A 14,803-nucleotide genomic window follows, 5' to 3' on the forward strand; every position below is an offset into this window, starting at 1 on the left:
CTGTGAAGGGCAAACCAGGAATTCAGGATCCAAGACCAGGCATGATGGTGACTCAGGGGTGGCAGTGAGGGAAGGTGGTGGGGCAGGGAAGGTGAGCCCAGATGGAGCTGGCCTCAGCCTGATCTGGGGGGGACCCTGGAATGTGAGTTAGCGTCCCATGAGGCAAGCGGACCAGCTCTTGGATCCCCTGGTGGTCATTGGCCACTCCTGCCCCAGATGGGGGGATGAGGCCTCCTGGGCCACATGGCTTGGTCTCTGGTGGGGCAGCTGTGAGCCTCGGCAGATGGGAAGGGGATCTGGTGGCACCAGTGACACCTGCTACACGCTGCCTAGTCCAGGGGACCACAGAGCTGACCGGAGGCTGCCGGAGCCCGTGAGTCCACCTGCACCGCGCATTTCACGCAGATGCCCTGCCCGGCCGCAAGCCCCATGCCGCAGGGGCCTCAGCACAGCTTGCTCCCCGAGGCCGTCCAGCCCCTAAGGGTCTCAGCCTGCTGACACGCCGGCCCATTTCCTGTGTGCGGTGTCAATAACAGCTAATGCTGAGGGAGGGGGGCACCTTTGTGAAGCTACTGGTTGTGTAACAAATGACCCACAAACTTCGTGGCTTGAAATAGTAACATTCATTCATTGAGCTGCAAAGCAGGAGTCTCCAGTCAGGAACCTCTGTGTGGCCTGTGCTTCTTCAGGCTACTGCGTGGCCACCGCATCCCCTGGAAGCCAAGTACTGTCACAAAAGCCACCAAGTGCAGGGAGAGGGGATGCAGATTCCACCTCTTACCTGCCTCTGTAGGGGGCTGGGAGATTCAAGAAGAGCAAACGGGAACAGAAAGGAAGCCCTGGCGGCTTTTGGAAAACACAGTGCAACTCACTGGTTTATCGATTACCAGCCAAGGGCAGGTGCTGGGAAATGGGAGGCAAGGTGGTCCCTGCCATTGGTAGCTCGAAAAAGGCTTTAGATTCTGTCCCCGTGTGATCTCCCTCAATCAAAATCGGGGTGCCCTGGGTCCCATTTAACAGAGGAGGAAACTGAGGCCGAGAGTGAAGTTACCCGCCTGCAACTGTCCTGGGCTGGGAATCTGCTTCCTGCGGAATCCTCCGTCCAGGATGTGCTCCTGCTGGCGGAAAGGGGGACACCCAGGGTGCTTGGTGACTCTAACGGGTGTGCCTGGATCCCGGACGGGCCCCGTGGCGGTGGTGAAGGGGCTGTGGCTCTGGGTTACAGAGCGCGGGCCCGGGTTCGGATCCCTGCTGGCCCCTTGCTGGTGCTGCGACCTTCACTCCTCTGGGCTTGGTTTCTCCATCTGCCAAATGCGGGCAGTGGATTACCTTCCGTATAGGGCGGCGGTGAGTCAAGACATTGTCAGGTCTCAGACGTGTTAGCTGTTTCAATCGTCACCATCATGACTACCTGCCCAGCTGACCTCTCCCTTTGGCGGTTGGGGAAGCCGAGGTCCAGGGAGGAACTGCTGGGGCGGGGCGCTCGTGGAGGGCAGGCTGGGGGCCAGCCATGCCTCCCAGGTCTCGGGGCTGTGCCTCCAGGGCACCTCGCTGGGTGCCCCAATGCCCTCTGCTCTCATAAAGCTGAGTCCAGGGGCTCCCTGGGGTTTCTGAGCAGTGGTGGGACCCGCTGGGGCTGGCCAGGGTGCGCCCGAGTGGAGAGCGTTTCCAGAGAAGCGTGCTGGGGGCTGGACACGGGTGCGCGCGCGCGCGCGCGCACACACACACACACACACACACACACACACACACACACACACACGTCAGCCTGGGGAACAGATTTTTATTTCTGCTGAGGAGAGGGGCCTGGGCAGGCGGGCGGGAAGGGATCCTTGGCCTCCCCCCGAAGGGGGCTTGGGCATCATTCCAGGCGGGAAGCTGGGTGAGGGGGCTCCCTGCACCCCTGGCATGCAGGGACACCCCAGTCCTGGCCCCGGTGAGCCGGACCCCGAGGGCCCCAGGTAACCGGGTGGAGGAAGCGGCGGCCGAGGGAAGGGCTCAGCCCACGGGCTTGACCTTGGCGATGAAGAGGGCGGCCGCCTTCTCCAGGAACTCCTCCCGGGTCATGGGGGTGCTGGGCCGCCGGGCCACCAGCGCGCGGTCCATGGCCAGCGCCAGGCTGTCGGGCCCCAGGCGCGAGCCGGCCTCCAGGTAGCGCGCGGGCGTAGTGTCGTCGCTGGCCTGCAGGGCCCCCTCCAGCGTGTCCAGCACGGCCTGGCCCACGTGGCGGTCAGCCACGGCCAGGCCCGGGTCCTCCAACAGCCGGTAGAGGGCGCCGGCGCGCGCCACGAACTCCAGCAGCACGAAGCAGGTGAGCATCCCCGCGCGGAACACGGCCAGCGGCACGGCCTCGTGGTCCCGGCACTGGATCTTCCGCAACAGCGGCGCCACCACCTCCTCGGGGGCCTCCCCGTCCCGGCAGATGCGCTTCAGCAGCTCGCTGTACGTGCGCCCGTCCAGCCCCGGCTTCTTCTTGCGCCCGCTGGCGCTCAGGCACTCGTAGGCCACGCCGACGTTGTTGTTGAAGGCGGTCCTGCGGGCGGAGGGGCCGTCGGGCCGCGCCACAGCCCCGCCCCTGCCCCCCTGCCCCTCCCCCAACGCGCCGGCTCGTCCAGCCTCAGGGCCTTTGCGCCAGCGGCGCCCTGGCCCGGAGCGCCCTCCCCCACATCTCCCCACGGCTTTGAGCCTTTGCTCAATGTTACCTTATGGGGGGGACCCTCCCTGACCCCCTAACCCCTTCCTGTACTTCTCTTTGTGGTGTCCTCACGAGTTCCCTCTCTCCCACCAGCTCAGCCCAGGGGCCTATGTCAGGGAGTTTATTTGTTGTTACAGCCCCAGCGCCCAGAACACTGCCCAGGAGCCCCAGAAACGTCTGCTGACCCCGACGATGGGCATCCGCCCATGGACTCTCCGTTCCATCGATGATGTGTGTGCCCACGGGGTGTCACCGTGGCAGGACACATCCCTACCTTTTAACCTGGGTTGTCTCTTTTCACCCCTGCAGGCCCAGAGGCAGTAACCCACACTGTGGCTCAAAGCCGCTGCCGCCTGTCTTCGTGGGTAAAGATTTATCCGCAGGCGGCCACGTCAACCCAGACACGCTGCCCTTCTGCTGCAACAGCAGACCCGACGGTCACGTCAGGGACCAGCCACGGCGCTGACATTACTTACCGCCTGCCCCATGAGGACCCTGATGTCCCGCCATGAGCCCTGGCCACGCTGGAGCCTCACAAGTGGTTAAGTGAGTGGGCTGGGGTGAGCCTGGGCATCTAGATAACCCGGGTCTCATTCCCATCCTTCTCTCAACAGCTGGCGGCCAGCCGAGGCCCAGTTCCATCTCCACTAAAGCAAAGGGGAAGTGAGGCTCAGGGCAGCGGCCAGGCCAAGGGCCCCACAGAGGAAGGGGCACCCCCAGGGCTCACATTCGCCTTTTCTGGGAGCCCAGCTCCACTCTTATCTGTGGGACCTGTACGGGTCAGCGTGTTTGCGAGCCCGGTCCACGCTGGGCCGGAGCACGGCAGGTGCCCGGGGATGGACATGCTCACCCAGTGAGCTCCGTGGGTCAAGGCCCTTTACAGAGGAGGAACTGAGGCCCAGAGGGGAGGGCGGAGGACCTGGGGTCTCGCCCATCTGGGATTCACTTCTCACTTCTTGGGTCCTTAGGATGTGCTGGTGCTTTAGGGCCAGTGAGATCACTCCGTGAAGCGCTGGGGGTGCCAGACGCGGCGTCATGCTCCCGTTCCCAGGACTGGCACCGTGTTAGCTGCTGCCGCCTCACAATAACCCCTTGCAGGAGGTTTTGTTATCAACTCCGTTCACCAGGACGAGTGGGTCCGGGGGACCTGGCAGTGATGATGCCCGTGTCAACTCTGTGGCCGCGTGGCAGTTACCCCCACACCTAGATCACGTCGCAGCCTGAGTCAGGAACTGGGAATGGCTTGGCTTGGTGGTCCCGGCTCAGTCTTCAACCAGGACCCTGGCAGGGCTGCTGTCCCCTGAAGGCTCCCTGCGGAGGCCTCTCCCCACGGGGCAGTGTGAGTGTGCTAAGGTCACGGCACTGGCCCCTGGAGCGGGTGACCGGCAGGGTGGCAACGCAGGCAGCTGCCCGAGGGTGTGAATACGGGGGGGTGGGGGGGTGGATCTCGGGAGTGTCTTGAAGGCAGGCCGCCCCACCCCCACGAGAGCATGGCCCACTTCCCGTGGAGGGTCCACTCCCCGCAAGGCTGAGTGAGCAGAGCCCCTGCCAACCCAACAGCAGCCACGTGAGGCCACTGAGGTCTCGGGTGTGTCCCTGTGGCCTGATGGCTCGTCCTGATGGGGCCTGAGCGTCCACCACCCGCCCAGCTCTGCCTGATGCCTCCCCAAGGAACCTGGTCGACCCACTAGTTGTCTTGAGCTGAATCAATCCCCCCGGAGGCGGTGGCGTGTGGGGACCCCTGAGCACCCTGTGTGCTCAGAGCTGTTCCTGGCTGGCCCAGACCTGCACTGGTTCTAGCCACTGCGCCCTGCTTCCCTCCTCTGGAGAATAAGGGTTCTCGTCCTTGCGTCTCAGGATTCTTGGGAGGACAGAGGGTAGATTTTGTGCTCGGCGTGTGGCAGGGGACCGCGTGCACCTGTCATTAGCTGTCACCAGCTGCCACTCAGCGCTGTCCAGGTTCTGTTTACCATGGACCTCGCAGGCAGGAAGACGCACAGGGGGGCAGTTACGGTCCAGTGAGATGAGAGCGTCAGGCAAGAAGCCAGAGGAAGGCCACACCCCATCTCGAGGCCGCCCTCCCGGGGGCTCCCAGTCATGAGGGAGCACCCACACCGCCTGCCGTCCTGGGCTCTGGTCCTCAGGCTCTGCCTGTGTCAGCTCCCACACAGAGCAGTTTGCAAAGCACGTGGGCATTTGTTAAAAAAGAACCTATTTACGGGTCTTGTCACAGAGACGTGGAGACTTCCAAGGTAGACCGGGGGCTCTCAACGGGGTGACTCTGCCCCCAAGGGACACTGGTGACTCTGGGGACAGTTATGGTTGCCACCACTGGGTGGGTGGAGACCCAGGAGGCTGCCCAACACTTGCAGGGCCCAGGACGGCCCAGCACAGAGTGACCGCGCTCCCCCTGTGTTAGCAGTGCTGAGGAGTGACTCTGGTTAATTGTTTGGAAAGAAATTGGGTCCTCTCCCTGCTCACACCAGAGGCCTGCATACATTCCCACTGAGTCAGGCGGTGTGAACCAGGGTGGCCCCCAGTGTCTGTGGGTCAGCTCCCCTCCCTCCCACTCAGGTGTGTATTTAAATGTGTGCAGCATCCCAGACCTCAGAGGTCAGACGGTCACGGGACGTAGTCTCCTGGGGGGTCCGTGGGATCCCATAATCTGGGGGGGTCTTGTCTGGGAAGATTCTGCCCCCAGGGGACACTGGGTGATGTCTGAGGACGTCTGTGCTTGTCACAATGGGGAGGGCTCCCGGCATCGCGTGGGTGGGGGCAGGGAGGCCGCTCCACACCCCACAGAGCCCGGGACACCCCACAGAGGATGCTCGGAGCCGAGGAGACTGGCTCAGACCCTTTGGTGCCTTTGCATGTTTTCTGGGGCCACGGGGACCTGCAGCGGTTGGCACTCTTGCTGTTCCTATTAGCACGTGGTGGCTTAGAAGGCGGCCCTGGGCCACCATGCCGGGTCTGCTGTGTTTGTGCTCTGAGGGCTGTCACCAGTCCTAGCAGCCAGCACGTGTGATTTCGAGACAACAGCAGAGGGGATTTTGGTTGAGTTCTCCCCAAATCTTTCGTGCTGAGGTCGCTCTCAAGAGCAGCCCCGGAATTCCCCAGCCCACCCCTCAGCATAGGGACGAAGCTGCCCAGCCTCGGGGGGACCCGCCTGGCCTGGCTTCTGCTTCTGACCCAGCAGCCGAGGTGATGGGGCTCCTGACTGGGAACGTATCTCTTGAGTTCAGCACCAGCCCCGCCTCGGGGAGACCAGGTGTGCCACCAGCACCGGCCACTCACTCTGCTCCTCCTGAGAACCGCTCCAACACCCCTTCAGTATGGTGAACAGTGTCCCCCCAGGTGCACGTCCACCCGGAACCTGTGAGTGGGACCTTATTTGGAAATAGCGTCTTTGAAAGATGTAATTAGTTCAGGGTCTGGAGGTGGGGTGAGGTAGCCTTAAAACCAACACCAAGTGTCCTTTTGAGAGAGTGACACAGGAGAGAAGCCACGGGAAGACAAGGCAGAGGCTGAGAGGATGCGGCCACAAGCCAAGGATGCTTGGAGCTTCCAGAAGCTGGAGGAGGCAGGAAGGACCTTCCCCTACAGCCTCCAGAGACGGCACAGCCCTGCTGCCCCCGGACTTTGGACTTTGGCCTCCAGAACTGTGGGAGAATAAATTTCTGTTGTTTTAAGTCACCAAGTTTGTGGTAATTGGTTACAGCAGCCCCAGGACACTCAAATGGCCCCCTTGGTTCTAAATCCAACAGACACTTCTCAGCCCTCATCTCTAGGGCCATTGGATGCAGGGCCGCCGCCAGCCCACAAGGTGCCTTTGCATAAACTAGGCAAAGCTCTGCAAAAAGCCTTCACATAAAGGTCCTCGTCTGTGACGTCTAAGGAGTGAACGGCTTGTGCAGTGCTTGACCTGCATGACTGCACGTGGTGACCCTGCCGCTGACTCTTCTCCTCCTTGGAAGATGTCCTGGTTCCCTGTCTTCTGGTTCCCTCCTTCATGTCTGTTCTGCCTTCTCACGCTTTCCTGTGGGTTCGCTGAGGCTGTGGCTCCTCAGAATCGGGTCCTGGGCTCTTCTCAGCTCCCCTGAGGCCTTCACAACCACCCCGCCCCCCACCACCAGGTGACAACCACCCTGCACCGTCACGCATCTCAGCTGCCGACCCAACTGTCCACCTTCCTGCTTCGAGGTTTTCCCAGCTCCCAACTTAACGGTCCGCAAGTCACTCTGGAAACTTCCCCCAAACCAGTGACCTCCCATCTCATGGACCACCTGGGGCTGTTCCTGCACAACCCCCTGCAGACCCAGCAGAACCCATGGATGCCCACCAGCCCGCTCCCTGCCAGGTCCCCATCTCAGGGGTGGCCCCGGCCGTTCCCTTTTCTGGCTGTCACTTTGGACAACTCGCTTGCCCTTCCCCTGCGGTGGAGACTGGGTGCTCCGAATGGGATGCCCGTTCTCCACACCCCTTCCGGCTCCCTCCCAGCCTCTCTGTGCTCCCCTGCTTGGGGTCCGCACCTTGACTCTCTCGGGAGGGCTGCCCCCAGGCAGGAGGGTGCTGGGGTCAGGCTGAAACGCTCCCTTGCTTGGCTTCCTCCTCCTTCCTGGGCTCTCTGGGGACCACCCCCATCCAAGACCCAGCCCACCCACATCCAGCGCCCACCTTGTCTGGTTGATGCTGCGCGTCAAACAGCTCCTCCCCAGCCACCGGACACGGACCATTCCCTCACCCGCTTCTAAGGGGGTGGGGGGGCAGGCGCCATCCCCTCCACCCCTCCATGCTTCAGCCCTGCGAAGGCTCCCGGCCTCCCCCTCTCCCGTGGGTCGCACACTGCAGCCCCACAGCCTCCAGGCCAGTGCAGCCGGTGGCCTCGTGCCTGCAACACCTTTCCCTGTGTGTCAATGCAGGCCCCTTACTGGACGTCTCTCCTGCCCGCGCGGGACCTGGATTGCTCTCTATCTCCACGGCCCAGCCCTGTAAATATTCATTTTCTGGCTGAATGGACGGGGATGCTACCACGCTGGGAACGAGGCAGCTAGGAGGGACCTGGCTCGGAGGACTGGCTCTGAGATCTTGGCCAAGTCCTGTCTGGGCTCCATGATTTTCAAAAGTGAGATAGATGCAAGGGGGACCTCAGCACCTGCAAAGAGGCATCACCAAAGCCCAAGTCTGCCAGAGCTACCGGTGCCAGCACTCGGGTGGCCCCGCCGGGGCCCTGCAGCCCGGAGCCATCCGCGCCCCTCCCGCGCCAGGCAGAGCGGACTACAGTTCCCACCACGGCCCGCGCTCGAGAGCCGGCGCCGGGGGCGGGGAGCCGCGCGGAACCCGCTGGGAGTTGAAGTCCGACCGCGGCCCCTACCCACCCAGGCCCGGCCCAGCCCCGCACCTCTGGGAGTGGTGAGCCAGGCGAAGGTGCCACAGCGCGCGGCCCAGGCGCTGCTGCTGCAGCAGGAGCTGGCCCGGGGGCTCCCCGGCGCCGCCGTTTGCAGGAGACCGCAGGTCCATGTTCTCGAAGTAGTGCGCCAAGAAGGCGATGGGCTCCTCGGGTCGCGCCTCCAGCACCTTCAGCAGGGCCGCGCGCAGCATCTCCGTCACTCCGACCTGCCGCAGGAAGTCCTCCTCACTCTCGGCCGTCGCCGCTGCTCGGGACACCCCCGGCCGGCCGCTGCCTGTGAAATTGGCCGCCTGGGCCACAGGCAGCCGCCGCTTCTCCACTGCCGCCATCTTCGCTGAGGGCAGCGGGACCGGAAGGACGTCCATATTTCACAGTGCGCTGGCACCTCGGGGCGGCCATTTTTGTTGAGGGCAGAGGGCGCTTGGATCCCGCGGGGAGACTCTAGGAAATAACCAGCGCAGGCCACCCTTTTCCCTAGGTTTTCATTGGCACTTACTCTCTCTCCGTTTTCCTCTTTAGGTGTGCTGGTTGGCTTTCCTGGCTTAGGCTCGGAACTTAAATTTTGCCAGACTCCAAAATGGATCCCTAGGAAGGGCTTGGTTTCTGGTATGAAGCCGGATTGCTTGCCATCTTGGTAGTGGGCGAGTCCTTCATTAGCATGGTCCCCTAGCAACCGGTCTCATTGGTTACCAGGGAAGCCCTGCTGAGAGCGGGTGGGATGGTTCCACCCCAACTCCGGGACTAAGCGCCGCACCCGCCCCCTTTTCTGATTTTCAACTCAGAGCCTTTGTGCTCAGCTTGGTCTTCAGCCTAACTCAATCTCCGTGCGAGTTTGTAGCTCACCTCGTGGGGAAAGGCCCCCTCTCCCCACCAGGCTGGGTTAGGGGTCTGGTCTGCGCTTCCGCGGCCCCTAGTCCGCTGTACGGGTTCACAGAGCGAGTGGACCACCCACGGTCCCCAGTTCCCCGTCCCAGGCTGTTACCTTTCCTTACCACTAGAGGGAACTTTCTCACCCCGCATCCTCTATAGCTCTAAACTCTCCCATAGCTCCTCGGTTCCACAAGGCTGACGACCCTGGCATCTACAGCCCTTCATCTGCCGGTATCATTTCCAGCCTCTCCCTCGCCTCTCCCCACGCTTTAGCCTCCAGCCACCTCAAAAGAGATGCAATTTCCCTTATCAAGCCACCTCTCTTCTGTGTCTTTGCCCGTGCTGTCCTCCAACAAATACTTTTCTCCGCTTCTTTTGAGGACTCCTAGTTACTCATTAAGCGCCAGTGTCCCCATATGCAGGGAAAGGCACCAGGAAGAGCACACGCCTCTTACCCCCACCCCTGGCCACGTGGGCCTGGGGTGTCCTGTCCTTTCTTGTCTGTCTGGGGAGTCACCTAGAGCAGAGGATGGTTGGAGCTGTGCCGGGGATTCCCCGTGTCCTCAGACCGCGACAGGAACCACCGAGGTCAGACCAGATGCTCTTTATTCTCCAGCTCTGCACCGTGGGGGTGGGTGGGGGTGGCGGCTCCCCAGGGTCCCCACTGAAGGGAAGCCCAGCCAGCTGGGGAGCCTGGATGTGCTGGCCATCAGGGTAAGGGGTGCACGGTCAGCCCCCCTGCTGTCCAGAACCCTGCAAACATCCTCTGGTCGCAACTGAGTGGAAGGAAAATCCCCCTCCGTGTGGTCCAGGCGGGGCAGGGGCGCAGGTCATCTGGTGGGCCGGCAGCGATTCCACAGGCGGTAGGTCAGGAACACCAGGAGAAGCAGCCCCAGAACAAAGCTGCCCGTCCACAGGTATGCAGACGTTAGCGGGGAGCCTGGAGAGAGAGGCATACGGTGTCTTGCACCTCTCTGCAGGTTTGGGGAGCAGCCCAGCAGAGTCGGCTAAGGGCTCCCGGACTGACCGAGTTCCCTGAAATTTTACAAAGGACCTCAAGGTTTAAAACGCCTTCTGAAATGTATAAAAATCACTGGACTATCCAGCTATTTTTAGAGTGAGTCTTTTGAAAGGTACATAGGACCTTGTAGTTAGAAGTGAGCTGTCCAGTGAGGGACCACTCACCACAGCTGCATTTGAAATGTGATCAGTCTGAGTGGACAGCGCTGTCTTTGTAAAACACACATTGCATTCTGAAGGCTTAGTTTGGAAAAAAAAAAATCTCATTCATGCTTCTTTATAGATTACATGTTGAAATGATAACGTTTGAGATATATTGGTTTCGATGAAATATATTGTCAAACTTATTTTTACCTTTTTATTCCTGAATGTGGCTACCAGAAAAACGGAAATTACCAAAGTGGCTGTATTCTACTTTTTTTTCTTTTTTGGCCACGCCACACAGATCTTAGTTTCCAGACCAGGGATCAAACCTGCGCCCCCTGCAGTGGAAGCACGGAGTCTTAACTGCTGGACCGCCAGGGAATTCCCTTCTATTTCTGTTTCTATTCCACCGGCTGTCTTAGTCCATAGAGTGCTGTGACACCTACACGGTCCCTGAAACTTAGTTATCGCCATGCAGGCAGTTGTGATGTTATAGGGTCACGGAAGTCCACTGGACAGCTGGGGACACAGGCTGGCAGGGCCCCCCTTGTCTAAGGCCAGACTCAAGGCTCCCCTCCCTCTCAGGCTCCCCCAGTGCCCGCCCCAGCCCCTGAACTCACAGATTTCTGAGGCCACGTACAGGTTGGCCGTCTGGCCCCCTGGGTCCAGGCCACACTGGAACCAGCCCTCACCGTGGCATCTGGCCCACAGCACGCTTCCGCCGCTCAGCCAAGCCTGGGCCCCCACCTCCTGCGTCTCGTAGGCCGCCAGCCCGCCAGGGGCCCGGGTCCAGCGCACCGCCACGCCTGGGCCGCAGACCACCTCACACAGCAGCTCCAAGCTCCCTGCTGCTGACAGCTGGTGGATCTCCGGGAGGCAGGGCCTGGTGGAGCTGTTCCGGGGCACGGGGCCAGGACTCCTGGGGCTGCGGGTGGAGGCCTGCTCTGGGGTGGCCTCGGGGGAGGTGGTGATGGGGGGCTTCAGGGATGTCGTGACGGGGGGCTCCGGGGACTCTGTGGTGCTGGGCTCTGGGGGGGTCATGACGGGGGGCTCCAGGGAGGTCAGGCCCTGCAGGACTGGAAAACATGGCAGCCATCTGTTCTTGCTGCTGCCCAGCCCCTTCTCCTCCCTCCCTCTCTCCACCCGGACTACATGGTTGGACCAGAACCACTCCAAGCCCCGTCCATTCACTTGGGTGAATCGCAGGGTATACCAGTGGGCAGGAGCCGTCTCGGGGTCTGTCATGCCCCCCCCCCCCCCGCAGCGAGCATCCAAATCTCTGTGTCTCACTTTCCTCAACTGGAAAGCAGGGTGAGAGGCCCCCACCCCAGGGTCTGGCGTGCAGAGTGACACGGGTGTTGGATCTTATTATTATGGGGCTGAGGGGTGGGGAGAGGGAAGGGGTGCCCCGCCCCCTTGCGGTGCAGATGAGCGACTGAGGTCCCTAGAGGGGATCTGTCCGTCCTGCTGTGTGACGGCTCTCAAATCCGGAGGACTCTGTGCACACCCTCCCAGCACACCCCTGCCTCCCCCCGACACCCCTGCTTCCACTTGAGCCAAACCTTTCCCGGCCCCCAGGCCCCAGCCATTAACATGAGTATCGGGGTGCCCTCTCAGAGAACGAATCTGTGCTTCCTTAGTGAGAGGCTGCCAGAAGCTTAGTGATGCGGTCGGGGCCTGTCCCAGATGAGACTAACTAATAACATCTGACATGAACTGAGCACCTACTGTGTGCTAGGCCCCACGTTAAATGTTGCCATTCGTTAGTTCATTCAGCAAGCATTTCTTGTGCACCTACTATGCGCCAGGCTCCGTGATAACAGTTATTGATTAATTCATTCAGGATGTATCTATTGGACACCTACTGTGCGCTGAGCACTGTTTTAGCCACTGGGGGGACAGCCATGAAAGAGAGTGACACATTCCTATCTGGATGAAACCAATGGCAGGGGAGACAGATAATGGGGAAAAAAATAAAGAGAGCACACAGGAGTCAGATGTTGATAAAAGGTGTCAACAAACATTCAACAGGAGAAGAGAAAAGGCCTGAGTGTGTGTGTATGTGTGTGTGTGTGTGTGTGGTGGGGGTGGGAGTGGGGTTTGACCCCTTGGACAGAGAGGTCAGGGCAAGTCTCACTGGGAAGGAGACACGAGGGAGGTGAGGGAGATGTGGGGAAGAGCGTTCCGGTGGAGGGCACAGCAGTGCAAAGGCCCTGGGGCAGGACTGCACCTAGGGTGTCGGAGGGACAGCACACGGAGTGAGGGGGAGAGAGGAAGTGAGGCAGGGGGTGGGGGTGGGGGATGGGCAAGCAGGTCAGGCTCTGTAGGGCTCCGTGGGCACGAGGAGCTTGGGTTTTCACCCAAAGGGAGGTGGGAGCCCTGGAGAGCTGTGGGCAGAGGAAGGGCAGCACCTCATGGGACCTGGCTCAGGGTAGGTGCTCAGCGAATCTGCTGAATGAATGAACGAGTGAGAAGTAGCCCCTGGCTGCCACGAAGGGACAGACTAAAGATCGAATGCAGGGACTTCCCTGGCGGCGCAGAGGTTAAGAATCCGCCTGCCAACGCAGGGAACAGGGGTTCGAGCCCTGGCCGGGGAGGATGCCACATGCCGCGGAGCAACTAAGCCCGTGCGCCACAACTACTGAGCCCGCGCTCCTCGAGCCCGTGCTCCTCAAGAAGAGAAGCCGCTGCAATGAGAAACCTGCGCACCACAACGGGAGTAGCCCCCGCTCGCTGCAACCAAAGAAAGCCCGCGCACAGCAACAAAGACCCAACACAGCCAAAAATAATTAAATAATTAATTTTAAAATAAAATAAAATAAAATAAAGATCGAATGCAATTTTTCCTCGTCTGTGGTACTGTGACCTGCCCAGGTGGCGACACAGCAGGGGAGGGGCTTAACCAGGATTCCATAAGAGCCGCTGGGCACCGCTCATCAAGGCTCACAGGCGCTGGGTGGTGTGACCTCACCCACTTCCTGGGGGACACTGAGGCACAGGCTCACCTGGAATGGGCCGGCGGCGGCTCAGCTCCAAGCCGGGCAGCCTCATGGTCGCCTGGCAGTGGAGGGAGGGTGGGGCGGGTGTCCCCAAGGTGGGCAGCAGCCAGCGCTGTGTCACTTGGAACAGCGGGTCCTCGCCCTCCTGGGGCTCCTCCATCACATCCCGGAGGGCCTCCACCCCCTCCAGTTCCTGATCTCCCAGGAGCAGGGACATGGAGAGGGTGTCAGGGCCAGCAGGCGTGACGCTGTGGGCTGTGCAGGACACCTCCTGGTCCGGCCCAGCCACCAGGGCCTCTGGGGCCACAGTCAGTTGGTCCGGGAAGGCTGTGGAGGGAGTGGAGGAAGGGGGTGGGCAGAGCTCCGAGGGTCAGGGCTGGGCCCTGAGGAGGGGGCGTGGGGACTGCTGGTGCCCGGGGACAGGGAAGACCCAGTGCCCCACCCGCAGAAAGGGCAAGGGGGTCAGGTACAGGAGGTTTGGGGGTGGATTGGGGGAGAGGGGATGCGGGGAGGAGGGAGCGGACTGCAGATCGACCCAGGAGGACCTGCGAGGCCGGCTTTGAGCTGGGGCGGTCTGGGCAATCCGGGAAGCCTCCCAGGCAGAGGTGGCACAAGGATAGAGGGAAAGCAGGGCCGCTGGCTGGGCCCCCACGTGTGCCACGACGGCGGGAGGGGCGGGGGCTCACCGAACACCAGGAGCCGCACGATGTGCTGGAAGGCGACGTCCCCGCAGGAGCCCACGCACACGCGGGGCCCCGCAGCCGACAGCGAGGCGTTGAGCACGGAGAGGACGCTGCTACCCGCGCCCGACTGCACGGCGCCCAGGCTGGTGTCCAGGCCCCGCCACCGCACAGAGGCCGCCCTGCCGTCCTCGCAGGCCAGGCGGCAGGTGAACTGTAGCGACTCGCCCACGGCCACCGCCACCTCGGGCTCGGGGGGCTCCACCTCCAGCGGCCCACCTGCGGGCGACGGCGCTCTCAGCCCCGCCCCGCGCCCCCAGCCCCAGCCCCCTCCTCCGAGCCCCTCCTCTCTCCCAACCCCTTCCCGGCTCGGAGACCCCTGCCCCGCTCACCGCGGCCCAGCTGCAGCAGCCCCAGAAAGAGGGGAAGCAGGAGGGCGAGTCCCTGCTCCATGCTCGGTCCCCGGCTCTGTCCCCTGCCCGCGGGGTAGGCGGCTTAAATACTGGCGCCCCGGGCTCCTTCTCCCCCCGCCCCCGGCCCCGCGACCCCGCTTCCCCTCCCCCTCCTCCAGCTGCTCCCCGGGGGTTTCCCGAGGGGGTTTCCCACCCTGACCCCCGACCCTGGAGGCGACAGAGAGGCAGGGACTGGGGGCCAGAGATGGGGGCGGGGGAGGCCGAGGTCAGAACCCGCGGGCGGAGGGTCTGGGCCGATTCCAGGTTTCACTTTTAGAGACTGAAGATCGGAAGATGGAGGCGGGAGAGGGCTGACTGTCGAGGTTAATTGAATGGAAATCGGAGCCAGGCCCAGGGCTGGCGCTGGGCTCGCCCAGTCGCGGGAGTCTCAGCCCTCGCTGCCCGGAGCGGCCGCGCGGGGGCGGTGGGGAGCAGTCTCCCCCGATAGCTTGGGCGGCCGTGCAGCAGGTCTCCCGCGGTGGACCGCCCCCGAGCAATCCGCTTGGAAGATGGGTCCCGTCAGGGGTGAGGATGCT

General features: G+C 62.2%; 2 protein-coding genes across 2 annotated transcripts; both read right to left on the bottom strand.

The window, feature by feature from the left end:
• Positions 1-1,773: 1,773 nt before the first annotated feature.
• Positions 1,774-8,988, bottom strand: TPGS1 (tubulin polyglutamylase complex subunit 1). Its single transcript, XM_079918827.1, has 2 exons — positions 8,094-8,988; positions 1,774-2,533 (listed from the first exon to the last, which is right to left on the bottom strand). Exons 1-2 carry the CDS (start codon positions 8,465-8,467, stop codon positions 1,999-2,001), a joined length of 909 nt encoding a protein of 302 aa, XP_079774953.1. The 5' UTR covers positions 8,468-8,988; the 3' UTR covers positions 1,774-1,998.
• Positions 8,989-9,590: 602 nt separating this feature from the next.
• On the bottom strand, positions 9,591-14,525 carry MADCAM1 (mucosal vascular addressin cell adhesion molecule 1). Its single transcript, XM_079917959.1, has 5 exons — positions 14,208-14,525; positions 13,822-14,094; positions 13,142-13,462; positions 10,757-11,212; positions 9,591-9,912 (listed from the first exon to the last, which is right to left on the bottom strand). The coding sequence occupies exons 1-5, from the start codon at positions 14,266-14,268 to the stop codon at positions 9,803-9,805; spliced, it is 1,221 nt and encodes a 406-aa protein (XP_079774085.1). The 5' UTR covers positions 14,269-14,525; the 3' UTR covers positions 9,591-9,802.
• Between the last annotated feature and the right edge of the window lie 278 nt (positions 14,526-14,803).

The sequence above is a fragment of the Stenella coeruleoalba genome (genome assembly GCF_951394435.1).
Source record: "Stenella coeruleoalba genome assembly, chromosome: 3".
NCBI classification, from domain to species: Eukaryota; Metazoa; Chordata; class Mammalia; order Artiodactyla; family Delphinidae; genus Stenella; species Stenella coeruleoalba.